This window comes from Mercenaria mercenaria, chromosome 13 (genome assembly GCF_021730395.1).
Source record: "Mercenaria mercenaria strain notata chromosome 13, MADL_Memer_1, whole genome shotgun sequence".
NCBI classification, from domain to species: domain Eukaryota; kingdom Metazoa; phylum Mollusca; class Bivalvia; order Venerida; family Veneridae; genus Mercenaria; species Mercenaria mercenaria.
The window spans coordinates 20,156,429-20,176,889 of record NC_069373.1 but is presented as its reverse complement, the minus strand read 5'-3'; the positions used below and the strand labels follow the sequence as shown (position 1 = coordinate 20,176,889).

Here is a 20,461-nt window from a genome sequence, read left to right as displayed (position 1 = left end):
TCTGTAGCAGTGTAACTTAACGGGGAATAGAAACGAGTATGTAATAATCTATAATATTAGGTTATTTAACATTGTTCTGTACAATACAGAGATATATTTGGACGAGTACCCTGCTGAGAAAACCATATCGGACGAGCCGCTATATATCTCGTATTGTACAGTACAATATTAAATAACCTTTTTATTCTATATCTATTTTATCTTACTATAATAATAATAGTTTAAATTAAAAATGTTTCACTGAATATTGTATTCCTGCCTTTTCTAGTTTTTCCCAGCTTGGTATGAGTTCAAATATATATTATACAGAACAATGTTAGGCCTTAAATAACCTTTTTATTCTATATTTATTTCACTTCATACGTAATATACGTAATTCATTGAATGTTGTTTTTTCTGCGTATCATTATTAAAAAAAGTATATGGTGCAACCTCCCTACAACAGCCATTTGGCGATTTGGGTGGTAATGATACTTGGCTGAGATATTATGCCCACAAACATTGTCAGCAAGTTTGGTGAAGATCGGATGAAAACTGTTCGACTTAAAAGAGCGGACAAGACTAAATTCCCCGTTTTTCGAGTAACTCAAGGACTATAACCAAAGAGTGCCAGGATTTTTTGTACGCGCGTGCGTCCAAATACTGAAAATACAGGATTTTTGTACGCACGTGCATCCAAATACCGTAATATATTGTACGGTCACGTGTTGCAAATGAACGTTCGCTATTGGATAGATAAAATAGATATAGAATAAACGTAAATAATGGTACATTTACCAATGGAGTGGGAGGTTGGGGATTTTCAGCATTACTTTGTTAGAATTCATTAACTTTGTTTGTGTTTATTTTGTTTATGTAAACACTTTTATTGATAGGATTAATCTTTAGACTTAAGGGTAAATCAGGTATTTAATTAATCTTACAGATTATTTAGTGTTCATTCCAACCCCTGGCACAGAAGTTTGCTGCAATTTTGTCCATAATATGTTTTTGTGATACGATCTTTCAATACATCAAATACATATACCTTATATTCAAGCATTATTTCGTTCAATGAAAAGACTTTCAGATACATAATTTCAGGGTTAATGGAAATCATTTCATCACATAAATTTACTTAGAATTTTTCATCTACATTATGTTTGAGGAGATATGTATGAGTCAACGAAAATGTAACCACCATAACAAACGAGGTTGTATACGGTTCTGGCAATGTAAAATGACTTCTTAAAATGTCCAGCAACAGTTATATTATAAATGCCTTCTAAAATATGTCTATACAACTTCTTTTATAAAATACGCTACCCTTTAATTGTGCAAAAATAACATCTACCCCTGTAGTAGGAAACGCTTTAGTGTAATGTAAACGGTAAAAAGCGATGATCATATGATGTACATTGTATATGTATTACAAAATCTACGTAATCCTCACTCTTTAACCCTTAGCATGCATGCTAGATAAATTGTCGTCTGCTGGAAATGTCATCTGCTAAAATAGTAAAGTTCATTCAATTTGCTCCAAAATTGGAAGAAATACTGTCAGAGTAGCAAACAGCTTGGAACCTGATCAGACGCCGATTTAATCGGCGTCTGATCTGGTTCCAAGCTGTTTGCAAAGGCTGTTAAATTCGCCTGCAGCAGGCTAAGAGTTAACAATACGAACCTTTGTGGTATAAAGTTTGAAAAACAAGGTGTTTGTGAGCTGAAACATTTACTTTTCAGTGGATGAACGTCCTTGGGGAAGAAAATGTTATTCCACTTGGAAATAATTAATTCGTTGATTTCAAATATTAAAGATACATAAATTGGAATTTATTAGTTTGCTGCGAGGTTATCTAGACCAAATTGTGTTCCCAGGATAGGGTTTTAACTCGGAACTAAGAGTGAGGTAGCCCCGAAAGAAACCTAGCGAGTTGAAGACAAAGGTGCTGGGCCATTGGCACTCTCTTAACGAACCACAGCACCATGCAATATCGCTATGACTACACAGTCACCAAATTTCGATTTTAATACGTGTTACGATCAAACAATGAAGCTACTTATATTTCATCGCTTTACGTGAATATTTAGAACCAAAACAAACAACAGGAACAGTGCGTTAAGTATGATTGAAGTTTACGGATGGCTCTATGTAATGTTTTGTTTTAGTTCGGAGACAGAACATCCTGTTTTGCTTCTGTACTTCAACACGAAACTGTTAACCAAACATACCTATTTCCAGGCTAAATTTCAAACAAACTCTCTAATATCATTTCAAATGTATACTAGTGTGCAACCTACTTTTTTGACCAATCAGAGCAAGTTATGTTTTTAAAAATGTGATTTCTTATTCCTTAAGACCAATGTGACTGTAGCAATAATTTTCGAAGAACAGCTCCACACACTGAAGAGCGTCGACTGAATGCGCATACGTACCGATGACCGACCCTTTCGTATTTCAAAGGAAGCCGACACATTTCTGTTAGTCAAAGGGAGGCGGAGAATCCGACACGACTGACTCTGCAATTCTGATTGGTCAAACGTATATTTCACACTATGTCAGATAGAGTCCATGAAGAGAATTCTTCGAGAAAAAGAAACCTCGGTCGGTCACTCCGCTACGGTCCGTTTCCCTCCCTATCTGTTTCTTTTTCACGAAGAATTCACTTCATAAACTCTATCTATAACGAAGACGCTTTTTTCTGTTTACAGTTATAAACATATCACTTACAATTAGGTATTATAAACATATCACTTACACCTTTTCCAGTAACGGATCTTTCCTAAGAGCCAGAAAACACGTAGCTCAACAAGCCAGCAAAGCCATGTATCTTTTATTTACAAAAACCCGAAATGCTCACCTGCCAGTAGACTTAACCATCAAACTTTACCAACACACGGTTCTACCTATTCTTACCTACGGATACGAAATTTATGGGTTCGAAAATATTAATTTGCTAGAAAAAATAAATAATGATTTTCTTAGAAAAATATCGAATGCTAGGAAAAGTACTCCAATGTACATGTTATATGGAGAAACTGGGACGTTCCCAGTTTCAATATCTATAAAATCCAAGATGATATCCTTCTGGACAAGATTGCTACTAGGAAAAGAAAATAAGATTTCATTTCTGATGTATAAATATATGCTTAACCAAAATGACGTCAGTTTTAAATGGATCTCTAAAATCAAAGAAATTCTGGATTCGGTTGGAAGGTCAGACTTATGGCTTAATCAAGATGTAGCACTAAATAAAAGTACACCAAAAAGAATAAACCAAACTCTTCTCGACCAGTTCAAACAACACTGGCATAGCCAAATGCAGCTTTCTACAAAAGGTCTGTTTTACAATAGCTTTAAACATTGCCATGAATATGAAAATTATTTCAATGTACTAAGTAGGAAAGATTATCTAACGCTTTTTAAATTTCGCACCAGCAACCACAGATTTCCAGTTGAAACAGGCCATTATGATGGAACCCCTTTTCAGGAACGTATATGCCCACTGTGCAGTAATAACTCCGTCGGAAATGAACGACATTATCTACTCAGTTGCGAATTCTTTAGGCAAGAAAGAAATAGATACCTGCGCGATTCGAATATTCGGGATAGCGATCTTTCATTTCGACAAATTATACAGTCAACAGACGCAAATTCGCTAGTGCATCTCTGTTCTTTTCTACGAATTATTGATAATGCCTCCCAGTTGCAGATACGCAAATTAAGATAGCAAATATATATGACCTACAAACCTCATAGAGTAAATCCGAGCACGTGTAACCTATCCGTAATTCGCTGTTATTGATCCATATAAGCAAACACTTATTTTTGTCTAAATATAGAATGACAGGTCATTAAAGGTGATCAATCACATTTAATCAACATTAAATGACATTTTTTACTTTTTGTATATTCTGGTAGAGAATTATTTAAGAAACAAAAAGACCGATTACATAAAGTTAGATTCCTATTTGAAATGTATATTTTATTATTTTTATAAAATTTTGTAATTACTCCCCTTTCATATGAAAGTATATAAAAAGCTGCGTATTTCTTTTTATTTCGATACAATGTCTAGTTTTACATTTGCATTTGATAGACATATCAACCATTGAACAATCTGAACCAAAATGCAAGTTTTAAAGCTGTGTGTAGCTTCTGAATTCATTTATTTCCAATCTATCTTGGTTGCGCAACCAAGATAGGCAAAGGGAGGTAATAATAATTTTTCAAACTTGCGTTTCTAATGAATTTCATCTAAATACATAATTTTTAATGCAAATATTTTACAAATATATTACAATATGTCTAATATTTATACATTTCCTTAGGCAAAGTATGTTTATCAAATTTATACTTAATATGATAAAATAACTCTATCTTGGTTGGGCAACCAGGATAGGAAAATGAAATTTTAAAAATCCCTCCAGTGAAAATCTAATTTGTATTAAGTGTTACGTGAACATAAATGAGTGTAAATGATCAGATGCTAAAGTTTCGAACAAATCCGTTACATGGCCAAAATCTGATTATCCACCTTTAAAGCCTTATCACATACTCCCACGCTTTACTTTAAATCATTGCGACATATTATGTAGTTCCTACTGAACTTATATATTTCGTAATATCCCTTGTGTGTGTGTGTGTGTGTGTGTGTGTGTGTGTGTGTGTGTGTGTGTGTTTTTGTCAATGAACTAAACATCTTTTCTTCCATATTTGTTCTTTAGAAATTGTTATTAAACGTGAGTTTATCGTGTATTTGTGTTAAAGGAGTAAATGAGTTCCCCCTCAATACATATATACATGCATTTGTTAACAATTGATTGCACTCTTTTTTTTTTTGCAGGTTACTACCGGAACTAGTTTTGGCTTTATTCAAATTTATTTGTATATCCTCATGTAGTATTATATAATACCTTGGGTGAATAAAGTTATCTGTCTGTCTGTCTGTCTACAATAAGGTATTATAAACATATCACTTACAATAAGGTATTAAAAACACATCACTTACAATAAGGTGTTATAAACACATCACTTACAATAAGGTGTTATAAACAGATCACTTACAATAAGGTATTATAAACACATCACTTACAATAAGGTATTATAAACAGATCACTTACAATAAGGTATTATAAACAGATCACTTACAATAAGGTATTATAAACAGATCACTTACAATTAGGTGTTATAAACATATCACTTACAATAAGGTATTATAAACACATCACTTACAATAAGGTATTATAAACACATCACTTACAATAAGGTATTATAAACACATCACTTACAATAAGGTATTACAAACACATCACTTACAATAAGGTATTATAAACAGATCACTTAGAATTAGGTATTATAAACATATCACTTACAATAAGGTACAATAAGGTATTATAAACACATCACTAGACATTACTGTCGAAAATGATTTCCACGAAAGTCATGTCTTTTTGTCAGACATTAAGCGTGTTAAAATCTAAAAATTCATGCGTCAATGGAAGAAAGTAAAGTTCCTGTAACATGTCGTATAATAACTGGGTTCGGCTTCAGAAAATGCCTCCTATTTTATTCGGTACTTTGAAAGCATATATTTGATGTATCGATCTATCATTTTATCAAAGTGTATAAATACGGTATACGTTTAAGATGTGGAAAGTCTCTGGCAACTGACCAAAAAAATATCTCAAAATGAACAATACGACATCTTAAGATATAAGCTGGTGATTTACCTTCCCTTAAATGTCGTAAACTGTATCTTACACGTGATCCAGCTACTCCTTAATGTCGTAAAATGTATCTTACAACTGATTCAGCTGGCAATGTTGGTACCGTTTCATTCCGAGTGTGAACTGCTGATGTTTTAAAGAGATAGGTTATCTACGTTTAATAGGTTTCGTTTATTGATTACCTGGGAAAGAATCGATGCTCATTTCTTCCTGACAAGGAAAAATATTGGATCAATACTACATTTTCAATCATACTAAAATATAATTAATTTCTCTTTCATTTCCCGCAAGAGATTTTGATATTTTAAAGATATTCTGTCATAATTAGGATGAAAGCGAATAACATAATTTACACAAATTTGTCTCTTAATATACGAGTAAATATAATATCAGGAAACTCGTAAATTGTTCATCATTTAAAATTGAAGTTAAATCAAATTCTAAAACGACCCGATTTATATCACTATTAAACAAAGAAGACTGAAACTGTGTGTTCTTGTGCACACTGTTTGCACGTCACAATTATTACGTCATAGCGTCAATATTCATAACGGCGCGCTGGAAAAGAAAACAATTATTATGGTAAATATCTTTAACTATGTAGTTAACAACCCTTCATAGCGTGTTAAAATCGAAATAATACATCTCAAATATTGATTTGCTCCTGTTTTAAAACATTATTTGTCTCTAAGATGCGTATTATAATATCACTCGGACTGCGCCATCGCGGTATAATTCCTTCGCATCTGAACTCCAGATAATGATGTTATTTAATGACGAATCACACTTTACTACACCGCCCTCCTCCTTCCACAGGGGCCTCTGTGGCCGAGTGGTTACGCTCGTGGACTTCCAATCACTTGTCCCTCACCGATGTTGGTTCAAACCTCACTAGGTGTCCGCTCGCGATAAAATAATTCACAGAGGGACATCTGGTGTCTTCCTCCATCATCAAAGCTTGAAAGTCGCCATATGACCTATGATTGTGCCGGTGCGACGTTAACCCCCCTCCCACTTCCACTATCATCCAAAACGCGTGTGAAGTTTTGGTTTCATTAATTTTGTGATAATTTTGTATGTACAGGGACTCCTCGAAGGGAAAGAACTTAAACTGACATTTTTATTATTATACTTCACATTTCCTTTGCCAAATAATTACTTACACCAAAGCACAAAGTATTATTTTGTCTAAGCACGAATGTGGTAATAATTGATTTTCAAGCAATAACTCAACTGGAATGTCAAATATATAAGGCAATTGCGTATGTTTTATCACAGTGAGGTTACAAGACACAGTCTGCAGAAAGAATTAAGTAAAGAATATTTTCAGAGGGCATAATGTGTTAATTATTAAGGACCTGAAATGTCAAAGGAGCATCAAATTTCTTAAAATATGCTAAATTAGTATTCACTCTATATTTGATAGGTAAAACTAATGCACTCGATTTTCGTCGGCGTCGGCGTCTGACTAATTAAGGTTTTGTATGTGAATTTGATTCTCTGCAATCACTTGTGAGAATGGAATTTTGGTTCACATGCTTTTTCTTGATCCGATATGCAATGCATAGGTTCTACAACTCAATTTTTCTTTTATTCAGACATTTTTGCTCTCCCCTACCGCCGTCTTAAAATTTTAGTAAAATGTTGTATGTAAATTGGTATCTCATTTATCTTCAAAACAACGGAATGTTCCATGTCTTCTACTTTAATTTAAGCAAAAGCATTGCCCTTATATACTTAATCATGTCATTGAAACCATTCATTAACTTTTTGTATCAATGTTGTAAAATAGTCGAGCACTGTCGTCACCCGGCAAGTCTAGTTGCCTTTTGTTGTGCACTGGCACTCTTTTCATAACTTAAATTATTTGTATTGTTAAATAAAAGTTGTATTCGAATTTTCATACGCGTGTCCTTTTTCAAGAAGTACTGATATTTTTATTGTCCATGTCTGGACCTGACGTACAAGTTAGTCCAGCCATATGGATAAATAAATCTCCAACGTTACTAGAAAAAGGTCAAACGTTCGATTTTATTTATTGACGGGGTGTTAATCTACATAGATTGTGAATTTATTGTTGTTAAAATGCAAAGGTAATGAAATATGATGCTTCTTTAGCCCTTTTTATATTGAAGTGCGAGTAGTGTCCTAATTGATAAATTTCATTAATCAAATTCCGTAAATGAACTCCCGCGGATTGGAATTCGCGGTCAGATGGAATATATATGCGTATTTATAACTCTGATTTTTATCTCAATTATTATGAGATATCGCACGCTGCTTAAATAAGATCCAATTGTTTTTCCAATAAATCATCTCCCTCCCACCCCGCGCTCTTTAAATAAACAGGAATAAATGAGAAACATTTTTATTTGTCTTGGACATCTCTGCAATATACAGACAGTATCATATGTTTATCAAAGTTTCAGAAAAACATTTGAATTTAAAGAAATATTAGAGAATTATAAATTACCTGCACATCAATGAAGCAAAGGTTTACAGGTGTAATTACTTTGTCGAGTACTTACAAGAACTTCATTACAAATATATATGGAACATAATAAATACATGACTAACAAGCGTCGTTTTTCATAGCTATGCTTTAGATAAAACTTTGATTCTTATAACTTATTTAAAGACAATTTCCTCACATGTGCCCTACAAAGTACAATTATGAAGCCTAGGTATAATGTCTTCGTATGTTCCACTTCACAAATTTCAAATATCTAACCTGAAAAATGTTGACATCCGTAGGGAAGTTTTTAAACTATAAGATTATATATGATTAAAATTGTAAAAGACATGTTAAGCAGTATTCAGCAATACACAATAACACTTAACTGCATGTTTTTGTAAATCTCTGCAGAATATATGTTTAAAAGAAAATGTGTGATGAGTTTATATTTACGTCACGGTCTTCTTTTTAAAAAATAAAATCCTTATTCGTACATGGCTCGTTTTCATTTCTAGTTAAACAAAGAAGGAAATCAAGCTCTGTATATTTAAGAAATGAATATACTTTACCGGTGTTCATGCGAAATGAACGGCAGAATAGGATCGGCAAATACATGAATCGCTAGCAATTGGCCGATCCTATTCTGTCGTTCATTTCGCATGAACACGAAAAATTAGTTGCGTTTCTTATATTTACATTATATTTCCTTTCCATTTGTAAACAAGATGATATTATAAATTGTACATATTTTGTTGCATTTAACATTAAAATAAGCTTCCCGGCAGTTCTGTTCACCAGGCGGAACAACTGCGACGCCATTCAAGGAACGTTCTCCCTGACGATACGCGGGCGTCGTCAAAACAGCGGTTGGTTATCACTAAGCAGCGATGACGTAACTTTCGCGCCTTTCCTTCTGCTGTTCATACGAAATGAACGTGATAATTTTCAATGAAAATGAAAAGGGCGAATGTAAATATTTTGCGATAAACAACGGTTGACGCGCGGACCGGTAAGAGAACATTATGACGTCAATTATGACGTCAAATTGCCGTATGACGTTCGATTCATTACTCCTCGGGAAAATGAAGTCCAGCATAATATCTGTTATATATGTCAACGAGTATGTCAGAACGAAAACGATCAAGGCCTTCTTGTGATTTATCGTCTAATTTACATCGGTTCATCGTTCAGATGCTTCGGTATTTCAATTCCTACGCTTTTGAACTCTAAACAGTAATAAATTAGACGATAAACCACTCGAAGGCCTTCATTATTTGTTAATTGAAGCGAAACATTTTAATAGACACATCAGAAAATAATTATCTTCTCATTAGAAAGTATTAGGAATGTAACACCATTTATCACTAACAAAATGAAAACAAATAGTAACTCCCTAATAAGATAATTATTAGAACATCCTAACATGTATCGATTTTACTGCCACTTAAACAAGAAGAAAGTCAAACTCTGTATATTCTACGATAAACAACGGTTGACGCGCGGACCGGTAAGAGAGCATTTTGACGTCAGTTATAACGCCAAACTGCTGCATGACGTCCGTTTCATTACTCCTCAAATGAATAAGCATAATTTTACCAAAATGTTTCATTGAATATGTAAGAATGAAAACAATCAATGCCTTCCCATACGAAAAAAAATGGGTAACAAAAGGCTGAAACAAAAGGCAAATAAAATGTTATGTTTTGAAGACCTTTTATTAGCCTAGCAAATGATATGCAAATGAGATAACAAAAGGCAAATAAAACATGAATAAAAGGTAGTAACAAAATACTAACAAAAGGCATTCACATTCATTACATGAGAAACAAATTGCAAATAAAATATAGGAAACAAAATATGAATAAAAGGCAGAGAGACCTTTTATTAATATTTTGTTTCAAAACATGAATAAAAGGTAGTAACAAAATACTAACAAAAGGCATTCACATTCATTACATATGAGAAACAAATTGCAAATAAAATATAGGAAACAAAATATGAATAAAAGGCAGAGAGACCTTTTATCAAAACATAAATAAAAGGTATATCATCAATTGCCTTTTATTTAAGTTTTCGTAAGAACACATTAATCAAACACTATTGACAAATCAATATATACATTTTTATACATATATTTATGATCAAAAGAATAATGTAAAAAGTTATTTAAATGCATGCAATTATCAATTTCACAGCAATGAACAAATACTGTAAGATAACCAAAATGTTTGTTTTGCCGAATTAAATAAATTCTTGATTTTGAATTTAAAAAAACTGTCCAGATATCTTGCATGATCCCAAACATAAACTAAAACTAGAAAGTGTTTATGTCACAAAAACACCCGTCTGTACATGTTCCATGGAAAAGTTTGGAAAAACGGCATGAAAAAAAATATCTGAAAATTAATTTAAATTTAAACTCGCATACCCATGGGAGCAGCCCTGTGAAAATGCAGTTGAAAGTCCATGGAACTCTTTGAACATTGGAAATCGTCGCATTAAAGTTGAAGGAATTTTTTAGAAGAATTCTTGCAAAAGTTTGGAAAGGTTTGATGGAAAACCATTGGAAAACACTGCTGATATTGACACAAAACAAAAAAAAGAAGAAATAGTATCATTACAAAATTATTTTAATCTAATGTTGAGACAGATCTGGGTTTCATAAAAAACAAAAAGAATAAAATTCAAAGGGGAATAACACATCTGCCAGCGGCTTTTACACTTGTGGTTAAGAATAATAAAAATTCACTTAGCTTAAATTTGGAAATTAAACTAAAAGATTATTTGATAGAAAATTAGGAATACAACAAAATCATTTTGGAGTATTGCAGGCTCAATACAAGGTGGCATCAGAATGTCTCTTTGCTTTTCCAAAATCATCACCAGGGTCAGGAACTTCATTCCAGCCATTCATTTCTGAAAATGATATAACATAATTACAGAAATGAGTTATATTAGTAATTGCGATTAAAATATAATTTTAGGCAATACAATATTCCTAACTTAGTACAGTAGTACATTGTATATGTGAAATGACAACTCTAAAGCCAGTTTTAAACATTCTACATGTATCAAAACCATTTATTTATTCATTTATTGGACACCAAAATGAAAATATTGAGAGCACCATCTGTGGGTACTATCCCTCATCTGCTTCACCATAAAATAATGCAAGTTTTTTGTTGTTGTTTTTTTATCAGACAATCGTAAAAAGAAATTTTAGAATTTAGAACTGACAAAATACTGGTGTATTAATTATGATCAACCTTTAAATTCAGTGTGAGGCTAACCCCGACAAATAAACAATTTATCAACCTTTTATAGTAATTGTATAGTATAAGACTGTTTGCAAATTTAACTTACAATTTAGTTGAAGTATTATGTAATTTATGTTTGATCCTTGATCGAATTTCTGTCTGTGATCTTGTATCATCCTGTAGCATAGTCATGGACTCATGCACTGAAGCGATCTGATTTCTCCAACTACATCAATTCATACATATAGGCATATACCTCTAATAACTAGATATATGCACATTCTTTCATCTGAAAATGTTTAGAGGCTGTTGTAAGTCCTAGGTTCAGAGTGATTTTACTAACATATTTGTACTTTTAAACTTGAAAAATAATAATTGAGAACTGCAACAATTAAGTATTGAATAGTTAACTGTTAAGCATTATAAATTATCTATCATTCACATATACCTGAAAAAGTTACCTGTAACCAGGCGACTGAAAGTTCAATCTACTGAGATGAATAAAGTTCCTGCGTCAGACTATTTATTCAAGATCTGTGACATATAGCTGTAAAACTTAAATTTTACATTAGAAAGTTTGAAACTCTTACCTGATATCTCTCTAAAAGCATTTTAGAGTTTCAAGTTAGCTTTATTCCATTTGCCTCCAACAACATGAACAACGAACTTCCTGTTTACATTCAAATTTTTGTATTCATGAGCCATTTTCTTTGGTACAATATATAGTTACTGAAGGGAATATCTATGTTCTTAAAATATATAAGTATACAGTTCATGGGAAAATTTGACCATTTATTTGCTCACAGCATTTGCAAAGATCTCAGAGAAAGAAAAAAAACAAGCAGAAAGATGGGGATTATTTTTTGGTGTACATGTGTAAAACGGTTCAGAAGCCTGTATTTTCATTGGTCCTTATCTTGATCAGATAAGCTGTATCTCTGTGTGTTAACACATGTGTATACATTGAACAGCAGTATATCAAGTGGCTGTAAAAGCAGGATAATTAATCATTGCCAATCATCAAAAGAATAGACTAATTCATTTATGAGGATGTAACATTATATCAAAAGCATAATATCATTTACAATTTGTTGTACTTATGAAATGACTTTTAATGCCTATTTTCTGGTGCTGTTGTTTGAGGTGTTCAATGACCAAAAAATAAATAGCTTATATAATTTATAAATAGGACCTATTTTCAATGATATATCTTGTTATATTAATTATAAATAAAATGATAGAATTCTAATTAACATCCTTTTAATATACAAAATGAAAACATTGACATAAATTTTAATTAGTTAGATTCCTTGTTTCATTTCAATTAATTTGGATACCTAGTATAATCCAAACATATCTTAAGATTTTCAATGTAATCTTTGCTGCAATTTAAATAAATAAAATCTTACTAGGAAAACTTTGCATTATCTTAAAAAATTCTATGGAATGAGAAAAACATTGGAATTGTTTTTTCAGGAGAAGTTTTAATTATTATTTTAAGTGGTCTCTGTTTATAGATTGTCTCTCTTAAAGCTGATTATGTATGATAAAGAATATTATGCATTTGCAAGTGCTCAGTAGCCATTTACTTACTGACAAACCTTTGCAATCGTCAGAAGTGTAATTATGTATATGAAGAACATAGTGAATGGTAGATGTAGCTCTAAATTCAAAACAGCAGCAGCAGTATTTAGCCAATATCAATGAGATATGAAACTAATTTGTTTATGCTAGATTTTGTGAAACAAGTCGTCCAAACCTATTGGTATTGAAATATGAACAAAACTTCTTGTTTTTGAAAGCAAGTGTAATGAAATACAAACAAAATATGTAAGTGTTGATTCTAAGTGGAATGAAATACAAACAAATGGCAACATTTAAGAATATAAGTCCAATCCAATGCTAATAAAAGGTAAAGTTCAAATTATAAGTGTAATGAAACGTTAATAAAAGGCAGTATCTGAAACAAAAGGTAAACAAATTGTATTACTCACAAAATCCTTAATAGTCTTTTGTTAGTATTTTGTTAAATGAAAGGCTTATAAAAGGTTTTAACAAAACATAGAAGTACCTTTTGCTAGCCCTTTGTTTGCCTTTTATTGACCTTTTATTAAATTTCTTTTTCGTATGGGTTCTTGCGGTGTGTCGTCTAATTTATCACGGTTCATTATTCAGATGCTTAGATATTAAACCACTCTGGTTAACGCCCTCGTGGTTCAATTCCTGCGCATCTGAACTCTGAAACGTGATAAATTAGACGACAAACCACTCGAAGGCCTTGATTATTTGTTAAATAAAGTTAAATGTACAGCTAGTCATCTGTTTGTAACTGTAAACGGACAGATCTAATCTTAATTACTCTATGTCGTTGTACTGGAGGCATTAAAGATTCAATACACTGTTTTATGAACTTATTGTGGTACTATTTACATAGAGTCGCCTGGGGATCAAACTTACCACCCCGAGATCCGTAGATCAGCGCCCAGCCTATTGAGCTATGCAGGTGGACTCTGTATATTTTGATAATTTGTTGGGAGTATGAAACACAACTGAAATATCTGACTGAAAAGGTCCAGCTGTGGAGGTGTACATATAGTAAGAATGAAGATAACCCCTTCACTCGCATAACTGTTTGAATTGCTACTACTCAATTTGCAGTTTCAAATGCGTACAGACTTGTCGGAAGCATCTGATAACTCTTGAAAAATTATCTACTCGGATCAGCATTTCACAGCCAAGTAAAGAGTATTTTCAAGACGACGTAATGGAATGGGAAATAATGAGCATGTCTGCAAAACCACTGATTTATCAGACATAATCGAAAGTCGCCCTAAGAGGTGATAAATTAGAGGGTGATTGATTTGCGACATACATGCGTAATCTATACTTATCAGACAGAGTAGAATATCTGCCGAAAGGGAGATTCGTTAAGGAGACGTATACTTAAGTAACGTCGGAAGGGTTTAGTTAATATACATAAATACACCAATGCAAATATACAAAAGGACTGAGCTAGAAGTTATAATAAAAATATCGGGGATCCTCCCCTGAAAAAAAAAGCAGACTACATGTCATTTAAAAGTACTATCGTTATGTGATACATGTGAAATATTATGTGATATATATGAAATACGTCTGATGCAATTCAAGAATATTGGATATGAGAAAAAAGAAAGAGAAAAAAACAAACAAACAAACAAAGTAATTACAGAACAAATCAGAAAAAGATCCATTTCTCTCTAACTTAACGACGCCACCTCCCCTGCCCAATGTAGTTACTGTAGAGGCCATGGCTGCTTTTAAGTATATCATGAAAATCTCAGAAGATCTGGATGTACACGGAGTTATCATAGTCTCTTAGTTTCCTTCATAAATTGAGAACTGTATTTTGGTTCGGAAGGGTCACGAGTTCATGAATGATTTATCTTAGGCATGTAAACCCGACGGACGACTTATCGAAACTTATGAATGGAATTTAAAGGCGTACGCTAGAATTCCCTGTATATGAGATGGGCGAAAATTTTCCCAATAACAGAATTTCTTTAAACTTTAGATATTGAAGGACAATCATCTAAGAAACAAAAAAATGCAATAAAAATCATAGGTCACCGGATTCGAAAAAGAGTTATCTGCCCTTGAAAACGTCATTTTTGGGGGAAATGCCGTTTTCAAGGGCAGATAACTCTTTTTTGATACCGGTGACCTATGATTTTTATTGCATTTTTTTGATTCTTAGATGATTGTCCTTCAATATCCAAAGTTTGAAAAAATTCTGTTATTGGGAAAATTTTCGCACCAAATTCTAGCATACGTCCTTAAGATATATCAGACTGAGATAAAATCGTCAGTAAATATAAAATTCTGACTACTAGTAAATACTTATACTTTCTTTAACATTTTAAATTTGATTGAATAATCTCCTAAATTCTTTTTTTTTTTTTTGATATCTGATAAAACATCTAAAGACAAGAAAAAGCATTAAATAATATCTCAATGTAAGTTTGATCATGCCATACTTATGGGGGCTGATTTCTGCCATTTCTTGTTGGCGTGTTGGCGGGGCGAAAACACGAAAACTCGGCAAATACCTAATTTGTCGTTTTCGTTTTTTCGTGTCGACGGGGCGAAAACACGACACATTTTACGCGAAAAATCGACGTTTAGAAGGCGCCGACATGACAAATTTATCTGTCGAGTTTTCGTGTTGGCGGGTATAAATAAGTCGTGTCTGCGTCCTTTATTTGTTGTCTTTTCGTCTCGCCGACACGAAAAACACGACAAATACCTTATTTGTCGAGTCGAGTTTTCGTGTTTTCGCACCGCCAACACGAAAACACGACAAATATCTTGTTTGTCGTGATTTCGTGTTTTCGAGTTTTCGTCCCGCCGACTCGAAAACACGACAAATACTTTTCAGACATCTCTTATAAAACGTAGATTTTTTTAAGCGATAGAAAAGAGTTTTAGAAACAATTTTCTTTCTATTCGAACGAAACGTCAGTTCAGAATTTATTTATATTCACTAAAGCTGCATTAGGAGATTTGAGATTATAAAACAGTACCATAATATGTCAGTTACCGTTTTAAGAATATGAAGTGTATGTATAACAGACCCGGTTTCAGAAATATTTCATTTGGGTGTGTGGGGGTGGGGGTGGCGGTGATGGGCAGGGGTGGGGGGGGCGGCACCAGTTAAGAATGAAGGCGGCATCGGCGAGCCGAGTGGGTTAAGTACGGAAGGGGTTAACTTTTCCTGTTAGGTGGGTCAGAGCGTGTCCGCCTGGAAATGTTTGAAATATATGTATAAAATGGTAGACCCTGCTATAATTACGTATACGCGTGGGCCTCAATGAAGACAAACTTCCCTCATTAATAAGGTATTTGATATTTTTATTATGATAATGTTCTTATAAAATATTAAAGGTACGGCAGAGCATAACCTTATCATAGAATATTACACATACAATAAATTGATTGTAATTCTGTATTGTCGTCATGGATATCCAATATTTATCCTGCAATTTTATAATAAAGATGATATCCTCTATATGTGTATATATTAGCTAACAGCTAACGCTGCAACACTGAGTAGAATTATCAAAATTAAAACAAAAACAAAAAACTGTCAAAAACACAGACTGTTCAGATTTGGTCATTACCAAAAAATGTTCTTATTATTCTTGTAAGAAATGGCTTTGATACATTATCAGAAAAAACACAACATAAAATGTAGGTGAAGAGTAAAAACGGAAGTAATTAGTTTGATATTCGAAGTTAGTCTTTCGATATTTTTTTATGTAACAAAAATGGTATTCGGCCGAAATATACATAGAATATAAGTCAATTTTTATTCTTAAATTTATATTCTCTAGTTGTTTCGGCATATTTTTGCGTGCAGATATGTTGTATTTAGTTCAGTAAATGTTGTGTACAAGTCTAACGGAAGACTCCAAAACAAAAACACGAACACTCCAACTCTATCTAGTTACTTTCTTTCTTTAAAAATAAATGCCCAAAATGGAATACAAACGTGATTCGTTGACAACCTTTGATTGACATAATACATAAAATACACTTGTACAACGGAATCACCAGGAGATGCGATAGAAGGCTATTTTAGATGAACTACATTTACCGAACAGAATAAAAAAAAATCTAGAAAAGTGACATATTAGAGAAAATAGGAAACAAATCAGCCATCTCAACGAGTCCAAGATGTGCCAGGAAATTTAGAATATTAAGGACCTAGTACACAAATTACACTTGGTAAATGGAGTTGGTTTCGCAGATTAAAAGATACATTAGACTAATGTATTTATCTAACACTGTAAAATGCAGTCGTAGATGTGATAAATAGTATTGAATACACTTATGGGATAGAGTAGAAAGCCGCCCGAAAATGTGTTAAACTTAAGAGAGATTATTTATAGATGTATAAACTATACTAACCTTAAACAGACGAAGTATATTAGCCACCATAATTGACACAGTGCTAGCAGCAGCACCAATGACTCCAGTCACAGGTTTGAGTCGCACATATTTCGGTGCCATACCGTCTTTACATTTATAATCCGCCAGATCTATAGTTGTCATCTGGGCTTTTATAAAATCCATACACTGCTCAAGTGCATACGTATCAAAACTACACGTGTCCAGAATATGTACCCCTATTTTTAAACCGGGAAGAATAGTTGGGTCTTTGTTAATACGATCAACGGCAAACAACATAGCTTCAAGTCTCTGTATTCCCTTTTCACGTTTTATATCACCGCAGTTCTCACCATTCTTACCCTTTTCATGCATAGGAAATAATCCTCCAAAAATGATATCCCCATTTAACTTTAATTTATTGTCATCTTTTGTATACGCATTGTTCAAAAGATAAAATCCAGTTATACAAATATATATGAATTTTCGGTAAAACTCCATGCTTCTTTGCGTAAACAAACACATGTATATTTATATTATATGCATTTGATATTATGTCTGTCTCTAATTTCTAAGCTTTCTTTAATTTACATATTTACGTTTAATGGCTGTTAGATCCCAACCTGTATGTGTCTTTCACATGTCACTACCTACATTTGCTCCACTTAATAATACCCTATGATTAGTTTATAATTTCAAAGTACATCTAGACTTTGTGATGGTTAATATGTTAAGTCCAGCAATAAGACATTTCTCAAAATTATGTTCTTTCATCTGTACAAAATGAACACAACTATCATTTCTGAGGTCTAAACAATCTCAGTTTTATTTTCATTTAAAAGCTATCATTCAAAGCTAGGCATATTTGCCACAATCTTGCCCCTCATCATTTGTAAATGACTCTTCGCATTACTTTATATCCTCACCTATCACTTAGCTACGCAACCCAATCAATAAACCAATCAGTTTATAAGCTTTCCATCAGATTTGTTGTGAAGAATTTATTCCCATTTCTTATGACTAGCTTTTTCAATTAAGCGTCCATCAGCGTACACGTGTATTGAAAATGAGAGTATTTTAAAATAAATTTGTCACCGTTTCCGGTTCAAGCACTCAGCACTTCCGGTTTCGAGGTGAGACACGGCGGTCGGTATTATGTTCCTTTGGAAATATCGAGTAAATAAAGCAATATATTTCATACGTTCGTTACTATGTTTTAGTTTAAATGTGACTTTAGTATAATATATATCTTCGTATATGATACAATCATACAATCCGTAAACTGAATTCTTATTCACTATCTTCTTACATTTTCTTTTTCTAAAATAACTTTATGAGAGTTTGAAAAAATAGCAGTACTGTCTTAAATATTTACATGCAATTACTTATGAAAAATTACACATCTTATATATTTTCTTACTTTGAATATCACAGAAAATGACACCTATCAACAATGAGTTTCTATCTCAGACATTAGATAACTCAGAAGATAAATACAAATGTTATATTCTGCTTAATAAATCCCTCGACGTAATAAAACGTGTATTGTTTCCCAGACTAAACCGCGCGATATATTCTGGAAACAAATCAAACTGCCATCAAAGTGTCCAATAGGTAACATTTAGCACTTCCAACGCTAGGCAGTTCAATGAGATGAAAAGTGCGACGCTAGGAGAACTTCTGCGGATCGATTGGTTATCGAAGTTAAGGTTTGTCTTAGATAACATGAAAAAAAAACCAAGAAATACTGAATATTTTGCTACTGAAAATCTGGAAAGTTTCCCATATATCTGTATGTATTTTTTTTAAATTCTCAGTTTGAAAATCCTCATTACCACATCCTTGTTTGAATTAAAGCTCAAAATAATTAGAGAGTAATTGATTTTAAAACTTCTCAAGATGTCATTAAATAGCTTTCTGTTGAATGCTTTAATTGAATAAAATTGTTGGTAAGATTTTTATGACTGTACAGAAAAAAAATAGACAAGTATGCGAAGATGCCATTCAGCTGGTTATCGAAGGGTTAATGGATTTACCCAGGTGCGAGACCGTACCTTTAGTTATGTCCGCAACGGCAAATATTTCGTTTTTTGGGGGGTTTCGATATGACTATGATGGGTTGGTATGACTCATAAAAAGAACAGCAGGTAATTTCCCATAACTTCTGCCACAGGAAGTTTCAAACTGGTGCAAAGAAAAGAACTACAGGTAACTTTTCATAATGTCTGACAAAGCCAATTAAAAATACTACAGGCAACTCCCATAATTTCTGCCACAGGTCAATTCAAACTTGGTGGCATTAAAAGAAATACAGTCAACTTCCTATATCTTCTGCCACAGCCAGTTCAAACTTGTTGAATTTGAAAAAAAAAAATACAGACAATTTCCCCCCATAGCCAACTAAAATCCTATGAAATCAAAAGAAATACAGTCAACTTCCAATAACTTCTGTCACAGGCAATTAAAACTGGGTGCAGTTTAAAGAAATGCAGTCAGCTTCCTATACATTCTGTCACAGGCAATTCAAATTATGTGCAATTAAAAGCAATACAGTCAACTTCCTATCACTTCTGCCACTGTCAATGCCAGTTCCAACTTGGTGCAATAATTCTACCACAGCCAGGTCAGACTTGGTGCAATTGAAAGAGCTCATCAATTAATTTCTGTAAACTTACAGCCCTGCGCTCTCGACAGAGGTCTGTAAGGATTCACTAGTTTGGTCTAGTCTTGCGATAACGTCAGACTTCTGATTAACGAGAATGACCAAATATCCAACATATGATAATGTAGATAAATCTGAAACGAAGTCCAAAAAAAAAAAAAAAAGAGAGAAAATCACAATATAGCAGGTCACTTTTGGCAATAACAATACATTTTACTATCATATCTAAAGTGAATGATATCCTGACTCTGACAATTGGAAAGTACTTGCAATCCATGTTATTTTAAATAAAAATGAAACAACTGTATTTTTTACATATTAAGTAGGTTTATGGAGTATGAACCTATTTAATATATAAATAATACATTTGTTTCTTTATATAAAGTTTTTATTATTTATATTAATTTATATAAATGTATTATTTATATGATAAACTGCGTAGTAGTGGTA

The 20,461-nt window shown here is 32.9% G+C and overlaps 1 protein-coding gene and 1 long non-coding RNA gene across 2 annotated transcripts in view; both read right to left on the bottom strand.

The window, feature by feature from the left end:
• Positions 1 to 18,932, bottom strand: part of LOC123529486 (metabotropic glutamate receptor 8-like) — a 121,796-nt gene extending 102,864 nt beyond the window's left edge. The window contains exon 1 of the mRNA XM_045309834.2: positions 17,371 to 18,932. Coding sequence (XP_045165769.2) covers positions 17,371 to 17,874 — 504 coding nt within the window. The 5' untranslated portion in view covers positions 17,875 to 18,932. The remainder of the gene's footprint in view (positions 1 to 17,370) is intronic.
• On the bottom strand, positions 10,089 to 13,548 carry LOC128547841 (uncharacterized). The gene is made up of 3 exons (XR_008366687.1): positions 12,012 to 13,548; positions 11,528 to 11,710; positions 10,089 to 11,080 (listed from the first exon to the last, which is right to left on the bottom strand). It is a non-coding gene; the product is annotated as an uncharacterized LOC128547841 (long non-coding RNA).
• Positions 18,933 to 20,461: the final 1,529 nt, after the last annotated feature.